This window comes from Psammomys obesus, unplaced genomic scaffold, assembly GCF_907164565.1.
Source record: "Psammomys obesus unplaced genomic scaffold, mPsaObe1.curated_primary_1811, whole genome shotgun sequence".
NCBI lineage: Eukaryota > Metazoa > Chordata > Mammalia > Rodentia > Muridae > Psammomys > Psammomys obesus.
The window spans coordinates 47,767,758-47,789,451 of NW_026587216.1; the positions used below are offsets into that span (position 1 = coordinate 47,767,758).

The 21,694-nt window shown below is 40.0% G+C and overlaps 1 protein-coding gene across 1 annotated transcript in view; it reads left to right on the plus strand.

The window, feature by feature from the left end:
* Positions 1-21,694, plus strand: part of Cngb3 (cyclic nucleotide gated channel subunit beta 3) — a 178,026-nt gene that overhangs the window by 107,711 nt on the left and 48,621 nt on the right. Inside the window, 2 exon segments of the mRNA XM_055603202.1 lie at positions 4,178-4,337; positions 6,945-7,042. Coding sequence (XP_055459177.1) covers positions 4,178-4,337; positions 6,945-7,042 — 258 coding nt within the window.

Below are 21,694 nucleotides of genomic sequence, written 5' to 3' on the forward strand. Positions count from 1 at the left end.
GGAAGGAAGGAAGGAAGGAAGGAAGGAAGGAAGGAAGGAAGGAAGGAGAGAAAGGAAAGAAAGAAAGAAAGAAAGAAAGAAAGAAAAAAAGAAAGAAAGAAAGAAAGAAAGAAAGAAAGAAAGAAAGAAGATACAACCAAGAGGAGTAGATGGTAGATGGCTGGAAATAATCAAACTCAGGGCTAAAATCAATAAATTAAAAACAAAGAAAACAATTCAAAGAATTAAGGAAATGAAGAGCTAGTTCTTTAAGAAAATCAACAAGATAGACAAACCCTTAGCCAAACTAACTAAATGGCAGAGAGACACTATCCAAATCAACAAAATCAGAAATTAAAAAGTAGACATAACAATAGACACTGAGGAAATCCAAAGAATAATTCAGGCTTATTTCAAAAGCCAATACACCACAAATTTTAAAAATCTAAATGAAATGTACAATTTTTTGATAGATCCCACTTAGCAAAGTTAAATCAAGATCAGGTAAACAATTTAATTTGGGAACCCTGAAGAAATAGAAGCAGTCATCAAGGCATTTTGTGGTTGCTCCCCAAAGTGCCTTGGGAGCAAGCAAAAAAATGCTGTATGGGTTCAGCGCAGAATTCTACCAGACCTTCAAGGAAGAGCTAACTCCAATACTCTTCAAACTATTCCACAAAATTGAAATGGAAGGAACATTGCTAAACTTGTTCTATGAGGCCACAATCACCTTGATTCCTAAAAGACACAAAGACCCAACAAAGAGAATTTCAGACCAATTTCTCTTATGAACATTGGCCCAAAAATACTCAATAGAATACTCTCAAAACGAATCCAAGAACTCATCAAAGATATCATCCACCATGACCAAATAGGCTTCATCCCAGACATGCAGGGGTGGTTCAATATACTAAAATCCAGCAAATACACCATATAAACAAACTGAAATTAAAAAAAATGTGATCTTCTCCTAAGATGCCACACCATGAAGATGAGAATGTTGAAGAAAATAAGGAATTACTAGCCTATAACTAGGTAATCATTAGGGTTAGCTATTTTACGTAATTTCTTTTTTTCTTAATTGATGCTTTATTCACCTAACAAAGTAAAATAGCTAAAGAAAATATGTATATTTTTTTAAATTTATTTATTTTACATCCTGATTATAGCCCCTCTACTCTCCTCCAAGTCCCCTACACACACACACACACACACACACACACACACACACACACACACACCTTCTCCCCACTCCTTCTCCTTAGAGAAGGGGGAGGTCCCCCATGGGTATCAACCTGTCCTGGCACGTTAAGTCGCTGCAGAACTAAGTGCATCCTCACTAGTCTGAGTAGTTTCATCAAGCTTTGAGATGTAGGCCTATTGGTCTAGAGCCTAGTACTATCATGTAGGACAGGTAGATAGTGTCTCAAGTGTGGAAGCCTATATGAGGGCTACATAAATGGCAGGAATTATAGATTAGTTCATTTGAGTTATGAATAGCACTCCCAGGAGAGTTGGTCACTATCTCTCAGAAATTGACCATAGCTGGGAGGAGCAAGCAAGGCTGTAGGTCAGCAAGCATCCAAATGCAAACACATAAAAATACAAAGAGAAGTGGTTAATGTCTATGCAAAGTGGCATGTCAACTTCGGCTTAGAGATGTTAAATTGGAAAGACAACGCCACTGAAAACACACTTAGGTATTAGAAAATGAGCATCAGGAAGGTAAAAAATGTAAATGTAAATTATCACATCAACGGATGAAGAAATTTACTAATGGTTGAAATATGAAACCAGTTGGAGAAATTTTCAACTTAAATTTAAATAAAGTGGAACAGCAAAAACAAACAAAATACTTTATGTCATAATGTATCATAATATCCATGGAGATGCATTCACTGTGTTCTCACTTTTACCGATGAAGAGACTCTAGCTTACAGAGATTCAGAAGTTGCCCAGGGTGTGGTGGCACACCCCTCAACACCACAGTGTGGGAGGCAGAGGTGGGCAGATCCCCGTGAACTTGAGGCCAGCCTGCCCTACACAGTGAGTTCCAGAGCTACAGAGTGAGACCCTGTCTCCAACAGGAGAGAGAGATGAAGAGGCATTGCAATTCATACTTTAAATTCATACTGTCTTAAAATAAAACAATATGTGATGAAATGGATGGTCAAAGTAATACATAGTGAGCCCTTGGTGTGTGCAAAGAAATTTTTAAAAAGTTCGAAAATGATGTCTCCTATAATCTCAGCACTTGGGAAGCAGAAGCAAGAGGAGGGGGAGTTCAAAGCCAGCGCAATCTACATAGCAAGTTCCATCTCAGCATTGACTATTTTACTAGAATCTGTCTCAAAAATCAATAAAGAGAGAAAGATGATAACAGTGTCTGACCAGCATGAGTGCAGTGCTTTCCCTGAACAGCCACAGCTGTGTCACTTGAGAAAGTCTGAACCTGGACTCTAGACCTACTGTAGAACAGCATGCAACTTCAAAGACCATTTGGAAATTCTTAGGCATGTGAAAAATCTACTGAGTATAATGCACCTGCCTTTCAGCGGGATTTGAAGATCCAACCAGAGCAAGCAACACCTGAAACTGTGGTCCCGAACGAGGTACAAGAGAAGATTAAGGCTGGAGATGAAGCTTAAGAATTGTGCCTTAAGCTCTCAGAGTAATTAAAAGACACTAGGAAGGAAGCCAGACAAAAACAAAAGCAAGGGAACCTGAAACAAAATTGCCCTTACTCAAAAATCTGTATGAATGGTCATACCAGTGACTATACCTCAAAGTTAACTATCATTTTTTTATTCCTGAATTCTAGTCTCTGATATAATTCACAAAATCTGGAATTTTATAAGTCTCCAAATATCATATGCTTTGCTAGACTGGACTCATTGCGGAATATGCATTGTCTTCGATTCCTAAATCAATGAAAGCCAAAACTGCTGAAGGATAGTACAAAAAAAAAAATTTGGATGAATAAACTACAAATCCTTGGGCCCTCAAAGCCATTCAATAATACTTAACGTTGTCCTTGATTCCCACCTAACACCTGTGTTAAATCTCTAAACACAGCTTCTGGATGTACCATGTGTGACACCCCTAGAAACCTGAAAAATGCTCTTTGTAGAACGCAAACATGGAAAGATATCTAGGAATTGAGGCTGTAGAAGAATATTTGAAGAGCTGTTGAAGAGCAAGAGTCTCTGAAAGATGGACATAAAAGGACAGTTGGTCTGTACAGCTCTTAGCAAATACTTTTAAAAAGTAGTAGACTCTGTTAGCTCTAAAACTGTAAATTGAGAAAGCCATCATAGTGAAAGGTATTTGAGCTATACTTTAAAAAAATAAGTAGGTTTTTTTTTCCATAAGCAGAAAAAGCTTCAGAGCTACTAGAATGAAAGAGCAAAGTATTGGTGTGAAACTGAGGCCTGGCTTTCCTCCTATATAATAAACCCACAGTCAAAGCAAATTTACAACCACTTGCTTCTCTCTACACGAGAGGAAGAGCCAGGCAATATATCTTCTTTGTGCAGAGACCTTAAAGATCAGCTTTTAACCTAGAGTGGGTTTTTATGGCTGAGTTATAAACATCCAAGAACTAAGCCTGACAGTTTTTTAAGGATTGTCACAGCAGCAGACAACGCTTCAGTAATTTCAGCACATTTCAACTTCTGCTGAATACTGCGCCTTGAGCATGATAAGATTTGATTTTTATCTGTCTAAACAACACAAAAGGAAGAACAGAGGCTGAAATTGCATGATGAGTTGAGCCTATAGAGTCAGCCACCCTATCTGATCTGTGAAAGGTACTTTCTCAGTGAGATGCGTCAAAATCAACTAGCCATTCTGCAGGATAATTGCTCAACTCTTATTACACTTCCCTTACATCTGTGCAGGGATTATAGTTGCTTTAAAATGTCAACTATCATTTGCACAGTAATCTATAAGTATGTAAAGATTATGTGCAGTCACCTGCATTATAAGACCAAAGCCTCACAAAAAAAATCTCACGTGACTGGTCTAATGGGCCTTATTATTGTCAGTGAGATAATCCGATTTCCAACATTTTATTAGGACCTGATGTCGGTGTGTTAAAATCAAGCAATCAGGGCAATAGACAGGGCTATTGTGTAAGGACAAGCAATTCAGATGCTATTTCTCTCTTGGGTGTGAATGACCATATTTATGGTTTCAGATGCGTGATGTAATTGGAGCAGCAACAGCCAATCAGAACAACTTCCATATCTGCATGGACCATATCACTGCCTACATGAAAAAATACTCTATTCCTCAGAGTGTGCAGCATCGAGTTCGGACTTGGTTGGAATATACATGGAGCTCTCAAAGAATATTAGGTGAGCCTGAGAAACAGAGGTTTACACTCCTGTAACCTTATCACATAATAAAAAATTACATAAGATAAAAGAGAAGATCTTTGGGTTTAAATACCAGGTCGGAAACCAATACCTGATCTCTCAGGTATTAATTTAATATGAATGAGTTTTTCTTAAATATAGAGCCATATTCCAAGGGAAATCTTGGAAGGGAAGTGTTAAATTTTACTTGGTGCCTACACACACACACACACACACAAATTGGGGAAATTTGATGTCATTGACCCCTTCTCAGAGGCAAGGAAACAACAGAGGCTCTACTGCAAAATTTGACCAAGAACTCATAACTGGAACTGAGCCCTGAATCTGTTCTCCAAGCTCTTGTTATGTCTGTGACAGCCCCTCTCCCTGGGAGCCCAGTGTGCAGAGAAAAGCACAAGCTTTCAGGCCATTTTCATCTCACAGCACGGTTTGCAGTTAGTTCTAAGAGACCATTATGTAGCAACATTGTCTGCTCTGCAACAACAGCAGTGGAGCTCAAAAACAAGTTTTTGAGCATATAAAGTAAGTTATGGGCTAGCTGACAATAAATTCAATTTTTAGTTTTTCCTATAAAAATAAGAATTAATATATTACCAAGAAGGCAACAAAATGCCACATCCTTTGGTGAAAGAAAAAAAAAAAACCCACAAGATTCAAGATTCTGAAATCACAGTTTTTCCTAATAGAAAAAAGTGTCTTCTCTTCCTGGTTGTAGGAGTTGCCTTCAGCCATCTGCCACTGGTAAAAGACCACAGACTCTCAGAATACTCAGAGCACTGTGCCCTCTCTTTTTGGTATCTGTGGCCACTGGTGAGAGCAATTCTATTGAAAGAAACTGCAAAGAGCGGCTCCTCATAGCAGCTACAGATCCCGGTTCAGCTCTGGCTTAGTGGATCGCTAGAGACAAATAACCCTCAGGAAGAAGAAGCCGTGCTTTAAAGACTAACTTATTTCATTTGTACGTGTGAGGATCTGCATGCGTTTTATTGTTGTTGTTTTGGTTTGGTTTTGGTTTTTGGTTTTTTCACTGCATGCATGTTTTGTGCATGCAGAGGCTTAAAAATGGCATCAAATCCCCTACAACTGGAGTTACAGTTGGTTGTAAGCCGCTATCTGGGTACTGGGAACTGAACCCAGGTCCTCTGCAAAAGCAGCAAGTCCTCTTTACTGTTAATCCATCTCTCCAGCCCCCAAACTTTTTATATGAAAGATGGCTATGTTTATGATCTGTGTGTAATCAAATTAAGGGTATAGCATAACAATTGTTTCTTACTTGAGTAGATACAAGAAACCACCTTAAATAAAACTAAATATAGTGGCATATGAATGAAATTCCAGTACTTTGAAGACAGAGTCAAGTGAATCTCTGTGAGTTGAAGGATAGCTAGTCCACATTGCAAGTTCTGTGCCAGCCAGGGCTATTTAGTGAGACTCTGCCTCAAAGAGTGCAAATAACTATTTTAAAACAATGCCTAAGATAATGCAACTTCATGAACCCTGAGCATGCTTGACGTTAAGAATGAACACTTTTGTTTATGAAGTATTTTCTTAGTCTGAAGGTTCAACATTTAATTCATAAGTAGGAAAAAATTCATAATGCATTCAGATTCATTACTGAGTTAATAAACAAATAAATAACAATAATTTAAATATACTTGCTTGGCACATTTCTTCATTAGACTATATTCCCAGCTGAGATGCCCCTAATTATGCTTAAACTAGCAAGTCAGTTACGGCCTCTCTGAGCTTAAATTATTTTGCTCTTCTGTCTGCAAAGTAGAAATGTACTCCTGGTCTTAGTATTGTTATGAAGGTCAAATAAGATAATGGACATGAGATCCCTCCATCTGCCTTCAAACACCACCCACCACTCGACATCAGCTGCCATCTTTAGGCTGATGGGGCTGGCAGAAACAAGAACTAGATCCCTTTTCCATCTTGCCCTGTTCACTAACTTTTGTCTCATGGGCATTAAATTTAATATCTTGAAGTTTTAAAAAACAAGGTTCTGGAAATATTCACTGTGCCATTTATAGTTAGAATCCTTCTTTGCTCTCATGAGCAAAATAGCACCGTTGTGATGTATGAAGGGCTGGGTATGGTGGCATTGCCTATATTTCTGGCATTTGAGAAGCCCCAGTAGAGAAATTGCTGTTTGTTCAAAGCCAACCTGGGCTATACTGCAAGACCTCGTCTCTCAAAACAAGAGAGGGACACAACTGAAACTTCAGTGCAATAAAGATAGAAGAGGGGGCTCACCAGAACCTACTGGCCATCCAGCCTAGACAGTGAGTTCCAAAGTCAGGGAGAGCCTCTGTCTCAAAAGTCAGAATGGAGAGTAATCAAGGAAGACACCAGATGTGCACACACACACAGACACAGAGAAAGAGAGAGAGACACACACACAGCCTTGATGGTAAGTATGTAGATCTAATATTTATAATAAAGACACTGAGTTTTAGGATATATTTATTTATAAAACATTTGCATTTGTTGTCTTCATTTTCTAATTTTTTTTACTTACTCTATGGTGAATTGTTCTACTAATTATTCCACTGTGGGGTTGATATATTTATTTTTACAAAGATGAGTCCAAGTTGCTTAAGAACCTGCCAACAGCAATGCAGTTATCTCTTGCCATTGACACAAACTTCAGCATCATCAACAAAGTGGAGTTGTTCAAGGCAAGTACTTTTTATAATTAATAGAAAGATGCAACATCAACTTCTCCATAAAACTCTAAGTTCTCATTTTATTTGGAATTTCTGACTGTTTTCCTCATCTTTCCATTTTTTTTTCATTTACTAATTTACTTGTTGTGTGTGCATGTGGAAGGCTTCGAAGAACACACGTGTCAAGGTGTGTATGCGGGGATTGGAGGGAACTTTACAGAAGGTCTCAGAGGTCAACCTGAGGTGAACAGACTTGGCAGCAGGTGTCTATCCCTGCTGAGACATCTCCCTGACCCTGCCTTATGTTTTAACAAAATCAAACTAGCGTGGACAATTTACAAGAATCAAGAAAAGATTATGGGTCCATGCTCAACAGACAACTTGCTCTTTAGAAGCATCTCTCTTCTAATTAGTGTCAAGAAAGCAGATTTCTTCAGACCAGTTCTTCAGACTCCTCTTGCATAAATTTAAATTTAATTAAACTCCACTGTTGTATCTTTGCTGACACACACATTGCCTTCCATTTATGAATGTGCCTTGGTGAGGTATGATGAGTCAAGTTACCAGATCAGCTCTGCATCGGCCTACACATGCAGCAGTTACTAATGTTTTAGGCTTAGCTTTCTTTAAGGCAAAGTTTTGCAATATAGCATAGATCAGCCTAGAATCTGCACTAGTAAAAAGAAATCAACTTTAGTATGGTTTGAATGATGGTGTCATCATCCCAATTCATGGTGAAATTCAATTCATGTATTCAGAGATATGGCCAAGACTAGTGACTGAGTCATAAAAATTCTATCTTCTTACTATATGTCTTTTTCTAGGGAGACATGAATGTTAATTTACTTCACAAAGAACAATGATGACAAAATAATTCTGCCCAAGTATAGCTTAGTAAACCAGTGAATGTGTAGGATTTGCTCACAGAAGCATAGGTAAGGAGCTACCAATGAATAACTAAGTCATGACAGGAAAGCCCACCCAGCATCAGTGATGACTCACGAAACTGCATCTCTGAAGTTCCCAGATCAACTTGCAAGCTATTCCTCTTCCCCAGCAACTACTTACTGCTTAGAAAACCTTGCAAGTGGGTCTTGTGGAGCTGATAACTTTCTGAGCTTCCTATTTCTAGGTCTTTTAAAGTTCTGTGAGCTTCATAAGTTTCATTACATTCTTCTGAGTACCATCCTCACTCAAGGATAGACTGTCTGAATTAAGAGGAAATAGCTACACATCTCCTGAATATGAATGCACAAACAGACTAAAGTACGTTAGTTTGGAGTGATAAAACTCCTGCATGGAAATGTCATGTCAACAATTTGATTTTCAAATATTGTGTTCCTGGGAAAGGTTCAAGTTAGAGCAATAATTTAGACCTATCCATCCATATGTTGTGTTTTTTTAAGCCTTGGTATCAGTGTGAACACTGAATTCTAACAAAGACAGAAATATATATAATCCAGGAAGAAGCACATACCTTGAAATATATGATTACCACCATTGAAGTGAAGATGAAAAAACAGAAGTGTGTGATGCATTGTTAGGCAGAGTTCCTCCAAATCCTACATCAACCACTGAATGACTCTGGATGCTTCTAGAAGCAAGACAAATCCGAGTACTTTTGATCATGCTCTGATCTAAATGTCCACAAAGATTTTGGCAAAGTTATAAGAGGTGTGATAATATTATATTCATGTTGGCAGATGATACAAAGCAGGAAAGAATAATATTAATTGTGCTGAATATAAATTTTTAAATTAAACATTCTTAAACAATGAACAAAACTAAAATTAACAACTAGTAGGAAAGTAAACTATTTAAAAGAACGCTAGTTCTCTAAGAATTCTTTCTAGACCTAGGAACTTTGACTTAAAACTCTGTGTGAATAACAAAGTTATAGATGAGATTTCTCTAAATTTTTACCTAATATATGTTCTTATTACTTAACTTACATGAAGTGACATATCATGTTGTGAATAAGTTTTAAAGTGACACTGAATTTTAATATTTTTTTCCAGCTAACTAGGAGAGCAAGGATTTAGTAGTAGAACAACTGACCAAACAGAAATCTGATCAACAGTTGCTTCTAGAAGGGAGCTAGGAATGGAGATATTAAACAGGAATGTGTCTATAGTACACAGCACAATTCTGACACAGAAAGGCTATGACATCTCTCTCTCTCTCCCCATCGTATTTAAGCATATAAAATTGTTGTAGGAAAACTACTTAGAGTTGGTTCTATGTAAAATCTCAACGAATGCTACCGTAAGCAGCACAATTACTTTCTGGATCGGAATGGGATGGTTGTTGTTGACATAGCATCTCGCTATGTAACCCTTCTCGTCTGGAACTCCTCAATACATAGAACAGGCTAACCTTGAACTCACTGAGAATCAGGGGAGTGTTTCTTTTAATCTGTAAGTACTCTTTCTATGATGAATAGAAATGGACTCTGCAGTGTTGTGTAGAGATTTCCTCTGAGATAAAACATGTCATCTTAGAAGGAAAATCATTAAAACCCACGATGTTCTAAGAGGAGATGAAACATTGCATCCTTCAGGGTGACTCTTTATGGCACAGGATGTTCTAAATGATGGCTTCTCAATGCTCACAAAGTAAATAACTAAAAGGCTTCAGGAATTGTTTTAAATTGACCAAATGCTCTAGGCCCCTCATTCCTGAAGCTCATGTAGCAATCAGGACTGCTAAGAGCCATATCTCTAACCATCTGAGAAGTTTTCAAGACAATGAGACAAGCTGATCTGCCAAGAAAAGACAAAGCTTTTTGTCTTTGGCCTAGAAGGACTCTCTCCAACCTTTCCAGATGCCTGCAGCTATGCAGTATGCTTCAGGTTTCCAGGTTTCATGAGTTGTTGCTCATGCTGGGGTGGGCTTTGGTGATGCAGCTGCCTTTGGGCAGTTTCTGCTCCTGTAATTAACTCCCCTCACCCACATTCCTATAAACAACCCAAATAAAACTCGCCAAGTTCACCAGGTTGGACTTTGGTGGTATCGTGGTATCTGAACTGTGACGTTGGTTTCCTACCTGCTATGAGTGGATGTTAATTCATATCACCCAAGAATCATCCAGAAAAGTTAACACAATAGTAATTAATGCCACTGAATAATAAATTATCACATGGCTACCTTAAAGGAAGGTCCTTCATAATCCTTCACTTCCGACAACACTGACACCCTACACACTGGATTACCAAATCTTTGCACGCGCTCTAGCTGACATATCTGTGGAATGGGCTGTCAACAGAAACAACGAGTCACTACCCTGGATCCTAACTCAGAGACGTGTCTCCACGAAAATACCAGTAACTGCCACTTACAGCTTCCATGTGGCTCAGCATAGCAACTTCTTCATTCTTTCTCTCAGGAACTCTCCAGTTGTAGGCGGAATCATACTTCCTTGATTCGAAAGTTGAAGATTTGACCCCTTGGCCTCAGCAAATGATCACGTTTGGAGATAAGGCCTTTAAAGGTGTCTGTAATCCAGTGTAACTGCTTTTCTTAACAAGAAATGGAAGTTTGGAGCATACAGGAAGAACATCAGGGAGGAGTGAGTAGGACAGACCACTTGAGGACTCAGAGAAAAGGCAACCATCTACAAAACAGGGCAAGAGGGCACAGAAGATGCTAAACCTGCAGACAACATGATCACGAGCCTCTAGAGTACAGAAGTATCAAAAGAGGACTTTTTCTTCTTTAAACCACACAGTCTCTCATATTTTGTTATGGCAGCTATAGCAAAGTCATAAACTCGTGTGTGTGTGTGTGTGTGTGTGTGTGTGAATTTCCACCTCTTTATTTTTTCCTTTTTTAAATTTTAATTTATTACAATTTATTCACTTTGTATCCCCGCTGTAGCGCCCTCCTTCATTCCCTCCCAATTACATCCTCCCTCCCTCATATCCTCCCATGCCCCTCCCCAAGTCCACTGATAGGGAAGGTCCTCCTCTCCTTCCATCTGACCCTAGCCTATCAGGTCTCATCAGGACTGTATACATTGTCCTTCTCTGTGGCCTGTTAAGGCTGCCCACTCCTAACGGGGAGACAATCAAAGAGCCAGCCACTGAGTTCATGTCAGAGACAGTCACTCTTCCCCTTACTAGAAAACCCACTTGGAGAATGAGCTGTCATGGGCTACATCTGTGCAGGGGTTCTAGGTTATTTCCATGCATGGTCCTTCATTGGAGTATCAGTCTCAGAAAAAGACCCCTGGGACCAGATTTTTTTAGTTTTGTTGCTCTCCTTGTGGAGCTCCTGTCCCCTCCAGGTCTTTCTATCTCCCCTTTTTCTTTCAGAAGATTCCCTGAACTCTGCCCAAAGTTTGGCTATAAGTCTCAGCATCAGCTTTAATACCCTGCTGGGTAGTCTTTCAGAGGCCCTCTGTGTTACCTTCCTGTCCTGTTCCCTGTTATTGAAAATAGATTCTTTCCTATTACAATATATCCTGATTATACATTTTTCTCTCTCAACTCCTCTGAGTTCCTCTGTATCTACTCCCTACCTATCCTACACTCCAGATCCACTCCCTCTCTGTTTGTCGTTAGAAAAGAATAGGCTTCTAAGAGGTAGCAATCAGACATGCCAAAATAAAATGCTATTAAGATGAGGCAAAAACTTTCATATCAAAGTTAGATATAGCAACCCAACAAGGGAAAAAGAGTCCAAGACCAGGAAACAGAGCCAGAGACCCACCCATTCTAATAGTTAGGACTCTCATAAAAAAATACTAAGCTAATAGCTATATTATATACACAGAAGACATGATGTATACACATGTAGGCTCTGTGTTTGATACTTCAGTTCTGTGAGCTTATATGTGCCTTGCTTATTTGATTCAAAGGGCCATGTTTTCCTTGTGTCCCATCCCTTCTGACCCCCATAAGCTCTGTGTCACCATTGACCTCATATATTTTGCAGGCAGGACAAACTGTAAATCAAAATTTTTGTGCCTAGGTTGATATCCAGTATTCTCTTCAGTAGTCTGTAGAATACCTTCCTGCACCAAGAGACTAGAACCTAGAGGTGAAGGCTCGTTAGTTGCCAGCTCAACTTCTCTATGTTCAAGAAATTGTTTGGATCTTGCCCTTGACAATGGGGTCCCACTGTCAGTTTGCAGAAAATAACAATTTGTCAGCATCATCCTGAGTTGTTTGGGGATTTTCATGTTCTTTGGCCAACAGCTCAATGGAATGCAACCCAGTTTATCCACTGGAGGCTTTGGCTGACAACAAGAGAAGACCATTTCAGACACAGTATCTGCCATTACTAGAGTCCTCATTAAGACTACCTTCATAGATTCCAGGAAATTTCTATGGCACTAGGTTTCCACACCACTCCCAGTGAACTCCAGTTTCAGTGACCTCTCCCTGCACTTTTTTCCTCCTTCCCATCTCCACCCAGCCTGATCCCTCCCAGTCCCACCCCAACTTACCCACAGTTTATCCACAAAATCTACTCTATTTTCCCTTCCCTGGGAGAGCCATGTGCCCCCTAGATCCTCCTATTTGCCTATCCTCTGTGTTTATACAGATTATAACTTGGTTATTATTTACTTAATGGCTAATATCCACTTATAAGTGAATACATACCATGTTTGTCTTTCTGGGTCTGTGTTGCCTTACTCACGATAATCTTTTTTCTAGTTTCATCCATTTGCCTGAAATTTTCATAAAGTCTTTTTAAATCGCTGGGTAATGCTCCATTGTGTAAATTTACCACACTTTGTTCACCCATTCTTCTGTTGAGAGACATATAAGTTATTTACAGTTTCTGGCTATTAGGAATTAAGCCACGATGAACATGGTTGAGCAAGTACCCTTGTGGTAGGGTGACGCGTCCTTTGAACATATGCCCATGGGTGGTATACATGATTCTCGAGGTAAATTAATCTCCAGTTTTCTAAAACACTTTCCTATTGTTTTCCACAGAGGTTGTACAAGTTTGCACTCCCACCAGGAATGGAGGAGTTTCCCCTTGCTCCTCACCCTTATCAGTATGAACTGTCACTTGTGTTATTGATCTTTGCCATTCTGAAAGCTATAAAATGGAATCTCCAAATAGTTTTTATTTGCATTCCCTGATGGCTAAAGATGTTGAACATTTCTTTAAGTGTTTCTAAGCTATTTGAGATTCCTCTATTAAGAATTCTGTGGGGTAGGCATATACCCAAAAGAGGCTCAAGTACACAATAAGGACATTTGCTCACCCATGTTTGCAGCAGCCTTATTTGTAATAGACAGAAGCTGGAAACAGCCCAGATGCCCCCCAGTGGAGGAATGGATACAGAAATTGTGGTACATCTACAAAATGGAATATTACTCAGCAATAAAAAACAAGGAAATCATGAAATTTGCAGGTATATGGTGGGATCTGGAAAAGGTCATCCTGAGTGAGCTATCCCAGAAGCAGCAAGACACACACAGTATATACTCACTCATATAGACATATAATATAGGATAAACCTACTAAAATCTGAACACCTAAAGAAACTAATCAAGAGGGAGGACTCTTGTTAAAATGCTCAATTCCTATCCAGAAAGGCAAAGAGGCTGACAGCAGAAGGAGAAAAGAGGGAACAAGTCAGGAGCCTGACACAGAGGACCTCTGAAAAGCTCTGCCCTGAAGACTATCAATGTAGATGCTGAGACTTATGGGCAACCTTTGGGCAGAGTGCAGGGAATCTTAGGAAAGAAGTGGGAAACAGTAAGATCTGGAGAGGACAGGAACTCCACAAGGAGAGCAACAGAACCAAAAAATCTGAGCACTGGGGTCTTTCCTGAGGCTGATACGCCAACCAAGAACCATGCATGGAGATAACCTAGGACCCCTGCACAGATGTAGCCCATGGCAGTTCAGTATCCAAGTGGGTTCCATTGTAATAGGAACAGGAACTGTCTCTGACATGAACTGATTGGCCTGCTCTTTAATTACCTCCCCCTGAGGGGGAAGCAGCAATACCAGGCCACAAAAGAAGACAATGCAGCCACTCCTGATGAGATCTGATAGGCTAGGGTCAGAAGGAAGGAAAAGGGTTGGTGAAGATTCTTTCCCAATCTGTAGGCTGTCTATTTGTTTTGATGACAGTGTCTTTTGCTTTACAGAAGCTTTTCAGTTTCATGAGGTCCCATTTATTGATTGTTGCTCTTAGAGCCTGTGCTGTTGGTGTTCTATTCAGGAAGTTGTCTCCTGTGCCAATGAGTTCTAGGCTGTTTCCCACTTTTTTTTCCAGCTGATTTAGAGTATCTGGTTTTATGTTGAGGTCCTTGATCCACTTGGACTTTAGTTTTGTGCAGGGTGATAAATATGGATCTATTTTCATTTTTCTGCATGTAGATATCCAGTTGGTCCAGCACCATTTGTTGAAGATGCTGTCTTTTTTCCATTGAATGGATTTGGCTTCTTTGTCAAATATTGAGTATTCATAGGTGTGTGGGTTTATTTCTGGGTCTTCTATGCGGTTCCATTGATCCTCCTTTCTGTTTCTATGCTGACAGAGGGCTAATATCAAGTATATATTAAGAACTAAAGAAGCAGAAAAGCAACAAACCAAGTAATCCACTTAAAAAATGGGGAACAGAGCTAAACAGAGAATTCTCGAAAGAGGAATGTCGAATGGCAGAGAAACACTTAAAGAAATGCTCAACCTCATTAGCCATTAGGGAAATGCAAATCAAAACGACCCTGAGATTTCACCTTACACCCATCAGAATGGCCAAGATGAAAAACTCAAGTGATAGCACATGCTGGAGAGGTTGTGGAGAAAAGGGAACCCTCCTCCATTGCTGGTGGGAATGTAAACTGGTTCAACCACTCTGGAAGTCAATCTGGCCCTTTCTCAGACAACTAGGCATAGTGCTCCCTCATGACCCAGCTATACCACTCCTAGGTATATACCCAAAATTTGCTCAAGTACACAACAAGGACATTTGTTCAACCATGATCGTAGCAGCTTTATTTGTAATAGCCAGAACTTGGAAACAACCCAGATGTCCATCAACGGAGGAATGGATACAGAAATTGTGGTATTTTTACACAATGGAATACTACTCAGCAATCAAAAAGGAGGAAATCATGAAATTTGCAGGCAAGTGGTGGGATCTAGAAAAGATCATTCTGAGTGAAGTATCCCAGAAGGAGAAAGACAAACTTGGTATATACTCGCTTATATAGACCTACAAGACATGATAAACATAATGAAATCTACACACCTAAAGAAGATAATCAAGAAAGTGGACACAGGCGAAGGTGATTAATCCTCATTTAGAAAGACAAATGGGATGTGCATTGAACTTATGACAGGAGTCTACCACAAAAGGCATCTGGAAGACTCTACCTAGCAGTGTTTCAAAGCAGACACTAAGACTCATAACCAAACCCTCGGCAGAGTGCAGGGAATCATATGAAAGAAGGGAAGTTAGTATGATATGGAAAGGATAGGAGCTCTACAAGGACCAAATATATCTGGGCACAGGGTCTTTTCTGAGACTGACACTCAACCAAGGACCATCTATGGATACAACCTAGAACTTCTGCTCGGATATGGCCTGTGGTAGCTCAGTAACCAAGTAGTTTTCCAAAGTAAGGGGAACACGGACTATTTCTAACAGGATCTCAAGGGCAGGCTGTTTGACCTGCCCCCCCCAGGGGAGGAGCAGTCTGTTAGGCCACAGAGGAGGACTTTGCAGCCAGCCCTGAAGATACCTGATAAAACAGGGTCAGATGAAAGGGGAGGAGGTCCTCCCCTATCAGGGGACTTGGAAAGGGGCAGGGAGGAGACCAGGGAGGGAGTGTGGGGTTGGGGAGGGAATGAGGGAGCGGGATACAGCTGGGACACAGAGTTAACAAAATGTAACTAAAAAGAAAAAAAAAAAAAAAGAACGAAGGAAAAGAAGACCTACACTCTCAGTGGACCTGGGGAGGGGCATGCGTTCAGAGGGTGGAAGAAGGGAGGGATTGGGACAGGAGGAGGGAGGGAACCACAGGGGGGATATAAAGTGTAATTAATAAAGAATTAAAAAATAAAAAAGAATTCTGTGGGGGCCAGAGAGATGGCTCAGAAGTTAAGAGCACTGTCTGTTCTTCCAAAGTTCCTGAGTTCAACTCCCAGCAACCACATGATAGCTCACAACCATCTATAATGAGGTGCCCTCTTCTTTCCTGCAGGCACAAATGCAGACAGAATACTGTATAAATAATAAATAAATGCATCTTAAAAATAAAAAAAAAGGTTATCTCTTCAGATCTGTACCCCATTTTTTAATTAAATTATTTGGGTTTTTTTTATATCTAGTACTTGAGTTCCTTATATGTTTTGTGTATTACTCCTCTTTCAGATTGAAGTTGGTAAAAATCTTTTCCCATTATGTAGGCTGCCACCTTGTCTAACTGATGGCATCTTTTGCATTACAGAAGCTTCTCTGTCTTAGGGCCTGTGCTATCAATGTTCTCATCAGAAAACCATCTCCTATGCCAACGGGTTAAAGCTACCCCATGCTTTCTCTTCTATCAGGTTCAGTATGCCTGGGTTTATGTTGATTTCTTTTATCCAGATGGCCTTGAGCTTTGTACAGGGTGATAAATGTGGTTCTATTTGCATTCTTCTACATGCAGTCATCCAGTTGGATCAGAAACATTGTCAAAGATGCTGCCTTTTTTTTCCAGTGCATATTTCCGGCTTCTTTATCACAAATCAGGTGTCCATAAGTGTGTGGATTTATGTCTGGGTCTACAACTTGATTTCATTAATTTATGTGTCTGGTCTGTTTCTATGCCAATACAGTACAGTTTTTATTAATATTGCTCTGTGGTACAACTTGAAATCAAGGACGGTGATAACTTCAGCAGTTCTTTTATTGTTCAGAGTTGTTACAGCTATTCTGGTTTTTTGTTTGTTTGCTTGCTTGCTTGTTTGTTTTTAGTTTTGTTTTGTTTTGTTTCTGCTTCTCCATATGAGTTGTCAATTGCTCTTTCAAGGTCTGTAAAGAAATGTGTTGGGATTTCATTGGAAACTGCAGCTGTAGGACTACCCTGGTGGAATTTTTTTTGTTACTTAGGTATATTATCATATCATCTACAACTAGCAATACTTTGGCTTCTTTCTTTCCAATTTGTATTCCCACTGGTCTCCTTCAGTTGTCCTATTGCTCAAGCTAATACTTCAAGTGCTATATTCAGTAGATATGGAAAGATTGGATAACCTTGTTTTGTTCCTGATATAATAGAATTGTTTTAATTTTCTATTTAATTTGATGTTGGCTACAAGCTAACTGTAAATTGCCTTTATTATGTTTAGGTGTCCACTGTATCCTTAATCTCTACAGGAATTTGATCATGAAGGGGTGTTGAATTTTGGCAAAGGACTTTTTGCAGCTAATGAGATAGTTATGTGGGGTTTTTTTTTTTTACATTTTATTTTACTTTTTACAATTTATTCACCGTATATCCCAGTTGTAGCCCCCTCCCTCATCTCCTCCTTGTCCGACCCTCTCTCCCTTTTCTCTTCCCATCCCCCCCAGTCAACTATAAGGGAGAGTCCTCCTCTCCTCTGACCCTAGCCTATCAAGTCTCATCAAAACTGCATGGATCCTTGTCCTCTGTGGGCTGGCAAGGTCACCCCAACAGGGAGAAGTGATCAAAGAGCAAGCGATTGAGTTCATGTCAGAGACAACCTCTGTTCCCCTTACTAGGAGACCCACATGGAGACTGAGCTGCCTATCTGCTATATTTGAGCAGGGGGTCTAAGTCCTCTCCACACATAGTCCTTGGTTGATTCATCAGTATCTGCAAGGCCCCTGGGCCCAGAATTTTTGTCTTTGTGGGTCTCTTTGTGGAATTGTTATCCTCTCTAGGTCCTTCTACCTCCCTCTCCATGCCTCCCTTCTTTCATAAGACCCCCTGCACTCTGCCCATAGTCTGACTGTGAGTCTCTGCATCTGCTCAATCCCCTGCTGGGCAGAGTCTTTCAGAGGACATCTGTGGTAGGCTCCTGTACTGTTCCCTCTCTTCCAGGGCTTCCATGTCTATCCTGTTTGCATTTTGAATGAAAATTAAGCATCTTTATTGTTTAGTTTCTTTATGTCTGGTCTGTAGATTTAGTATGTTTATCCTATATTACATGGCTAATATCCGCTTAAAAGAAAATGCATACTATGAGTGTCTTTCTGGTTCTGGGTTACCTCAGTCAGGATGATCTTTTCTAGTTCCCACCATTTGCCTGCAAATTTCATGATTTCCTTGTTTTTAATAGCTGAGTAGTATTTCTTTGTGTAAATGTACCACAATTTCAGTATCTATTCCTCCATGGAGGGACATCTGGGTCGTTTCCAGATTTTGGCTATTACGAATAAAGCTGATTTGAACACAGTTGAGCAAATGTCCTCGTTGTGTGGTGGAGCATCTTTCGGGTATATACCCAGGATGGTATAGCTGAGTTTTGAGGTAGCTATTTCTAATTTTCTGAGAAAGTGCCAGATTGATTTCCAAAGTGGTTTTACAAGTTTTTTTTTTTCAGTTTGTTCATATTTTAAGTTACATTAGATCTATATTCATAAGGGAAATTGGCCTGCAATACTCTTTCTTTGTTGAGTTTTTATGTGGTTTGGATATCAGGTAACTGTGGGCCCATAAAGTAATTTGGGCAATGTTCCTTCTGTTTCCATTTTTGTGAAATAATTTGAGGAGTATTGCCATTAACTCTTCTCTGAAATTCTGGTAAAATTCTGCACTAAAGCCATCTGTCCCTGGGCTTTGTTGTTGTTGTCTAGTTTCCGTAAGTTTTTAAGCTTCCTGTTGTTTCTCTTGGTGGAATACATATTTAATTTATAGTGGTGATAAGATGGAGGGAGATATTTCAGTTTTCTTACATCTTTTGAGACTATTTGATAGCTATTAAAATGACTATACCAACTTGTTTTTTAGGCCAATTTGCTTGGCATATCTTTTCTCATCCTGAGGTAATGTCTCCTCTTGATGTTGAAGTGTCCTTTTTTAAAAATTAATTTATTTATTCACTTTACATCTAGAATGCACCCCCTCCCTTCTCTCCTCCCAGTCTCACTCTCCCCCCTCCCCTTCTCCTCAGAAAAGGAAAGTCCCCCCTCAGTAACCCACTCCAGCACATTACATATGTGCATATGGGCAGGGGAGGGAAGTGACAGGGCTGTGGCTGTGAGTGAGATGGGGGAAGTCGGAGACCTGCCACAGGGTAGGCTTCTGGGAAAATATAGGGGTGACTCTTGCTGAGACTTCTAGTAACAGGAGTCATGGAGACTGAAGTGGCCACTTCATAGCCAGGCAGGATTTCTATTGGAGGGTGGAGGAAATCAACCCACCCACAAAACCTTCAACCCAAAATTTACCTGCCTACAAGATGTGCAGGGATAAAGATGGAGTAAAGACTGAGGGAATGACCGACCAATGATTGCCCCAACCTGAGACCCACCCTATAGGAGAGAGCCAACCCCTGACACTATTGATACTCCGCTATACTTGCAGACAGGAGCCTAGCATGACTGTCCTCTGAGAGGCTCTACCCAAGAGCAGTTCAAAACAGATTCTGAGACCCACAACCAAACATTAGGTGGAGCTGGGGAGTCTTGTGGAAGAGTTGAGGGAAGAATAAAGGGATCCAAAGGGGACAAGAACTACACAAGAAGGCCAACACAGTCAACTAACCTAGGCCTATGGAGGCTACAGCGACTGAAGCACCAACTAAAGATCAGACATGGACTGGACCTAAGCCCCTAACATCTATGTAACTGATGGGTAGCTTGATCTTCATGTGGGTCCCCCTAGCAAGAGGAGCAGTGGCTGTCTCTGACATGGCCTCAACTGTTTGCCTTTAGATCACTTGCCCCCAGCTGGGCTGCCTTGGTCTGGCCTCAGGGAATAGGTGTTCTTTTGAGATGTAGCAGAAGGAGGAACCCTGTTTTCTAATCCATTCTGTTAGTCTATATCATATTATTGTCCAATTGAGACCATTGATACTGTGATATCAATAACCATTGAGTGTCTGTTCCTACTATTTTGATTGTAGTGGTGATGGTGGTGGAATGGTATGCGTGTGCGTGTGTGTGTGTATTTTCCTTCTTTTGGTTTTGCTGGTGCGAAATTATTTATTTCCTGTGTTTTCACGGATGTAGTCAAATATCCTGAAGTTGGAGTTTTCCTTCTAGCATCTTCTGTGGGGCTGGATTTGTAAATAAATATTTTTAAATTTGATTTTTATCATGGATTATCTTATTTTCCCCAGACAAGGTGATTGAAAGTTTTGCTGGGCATAGTAGTCTGGGTTGGCATCTGTGGTCTTTTATTGTCTTCAGTATATTTGTCCAGGTCCTTCTGGCTTTTACAGACTCCATTGAGAAGTCAGGTATAATTCTAATAGGTTATTAGAATTAATAACATATTAAATTAAATTCTAGTAAGGTTTATATGTTACTTGGTCATTTTCTTTTGCAGCTTTAGGATTCTTTTCTGTTCTGTATGTTTTTGTTTTGATTATTATGTGGCAAGGGACTTTCTTGTGCCATCTATTGTTCCCCATGCTTCTTTTACCTTTAGAGGCACCTCTTTCTTTAGGGTAGAAAAATTTTTCTTCTATGCTTTTGTTGAAAACATTTTCTGGGTCTTTGAGCTCAGATTCTTCTCTTCCCTTTATACCTATTATTTTCAGGGTTAGTCTTTTCATAATATCCCAAATTTCATGAATGTTTTGTGTCAAGAATATTTCAGATTTAATATTTTCTTTGATCAGTATATCCACTTCTTCTATTGTAACTTGAGTGCCCGAGAGTCTCTCTTCCATGCCTTGTATTCTGTTAGTGAAGCTTGCCTCTGTAGTTCTTGTTTGAGTTCCTCAATTTTTTCATTTCCAGAATTCCATCAGTTTGTATTTTCTTTATTGCTTCTATTTCCATTTTCAGGTCTTGAACATTTTTATTCATTTCCTTCAACTGCTTGTTTATGTTTTGTTGGCTTTCTTTAAGGTCTTCATTTTTTTTCTCTAATTGTTTGTTTGCTATATTCATGTCCTCCAATTGTTTTCTGTGCTTTCCTGGGTTTGTTTAGTGGATTTATTCATTTCCTGTTTAAAGATTTCTATCTTCTTCACATAGTTGGCTTTAAGGTCTTTTTCTTGTGCCTCAGCTATGTTGAAATATTCAGGTTGGCTCTGGGAGAACAGCCAGGCTCTAGTGGGCACATATTGACAGTGTTTTTACCCTGGCTTCTAGGCACCTGGGTTTGGGATGATTATAGGTCAGGGTGCACATTTCTGGATTTGACTTAGTTGGGTAAGCGTTATGTGCACTGGTTTCTGTTTTCTCTCTAGATTTTCTGAGAGTGCGGTGGCTGTGTGTTGCCTGGTTTTCTGGTTTGTTCAGCTGGTGTGCTCACAGAGAATGTCCGCGGGTGCTGGAGCCTGGGAAGCAGCCACAAATTGGGGAAGCAATGTTACGAGGGGACGGTCTGTGGGGCATGGGAATATGGACAGTGGGGGTGAGAGACTGCAGCTGGTGATCTTCTAGTGCAGCATTAGGAAGGAGGCTGGGGGACTGGTCTAGGCAAACAGAGCTGATGAGCAAGACTGTGGGTAGCCTACCTGGTTTTCTGTGGGGTATGGCCTGCTACTAACTAAGACACTCTGAG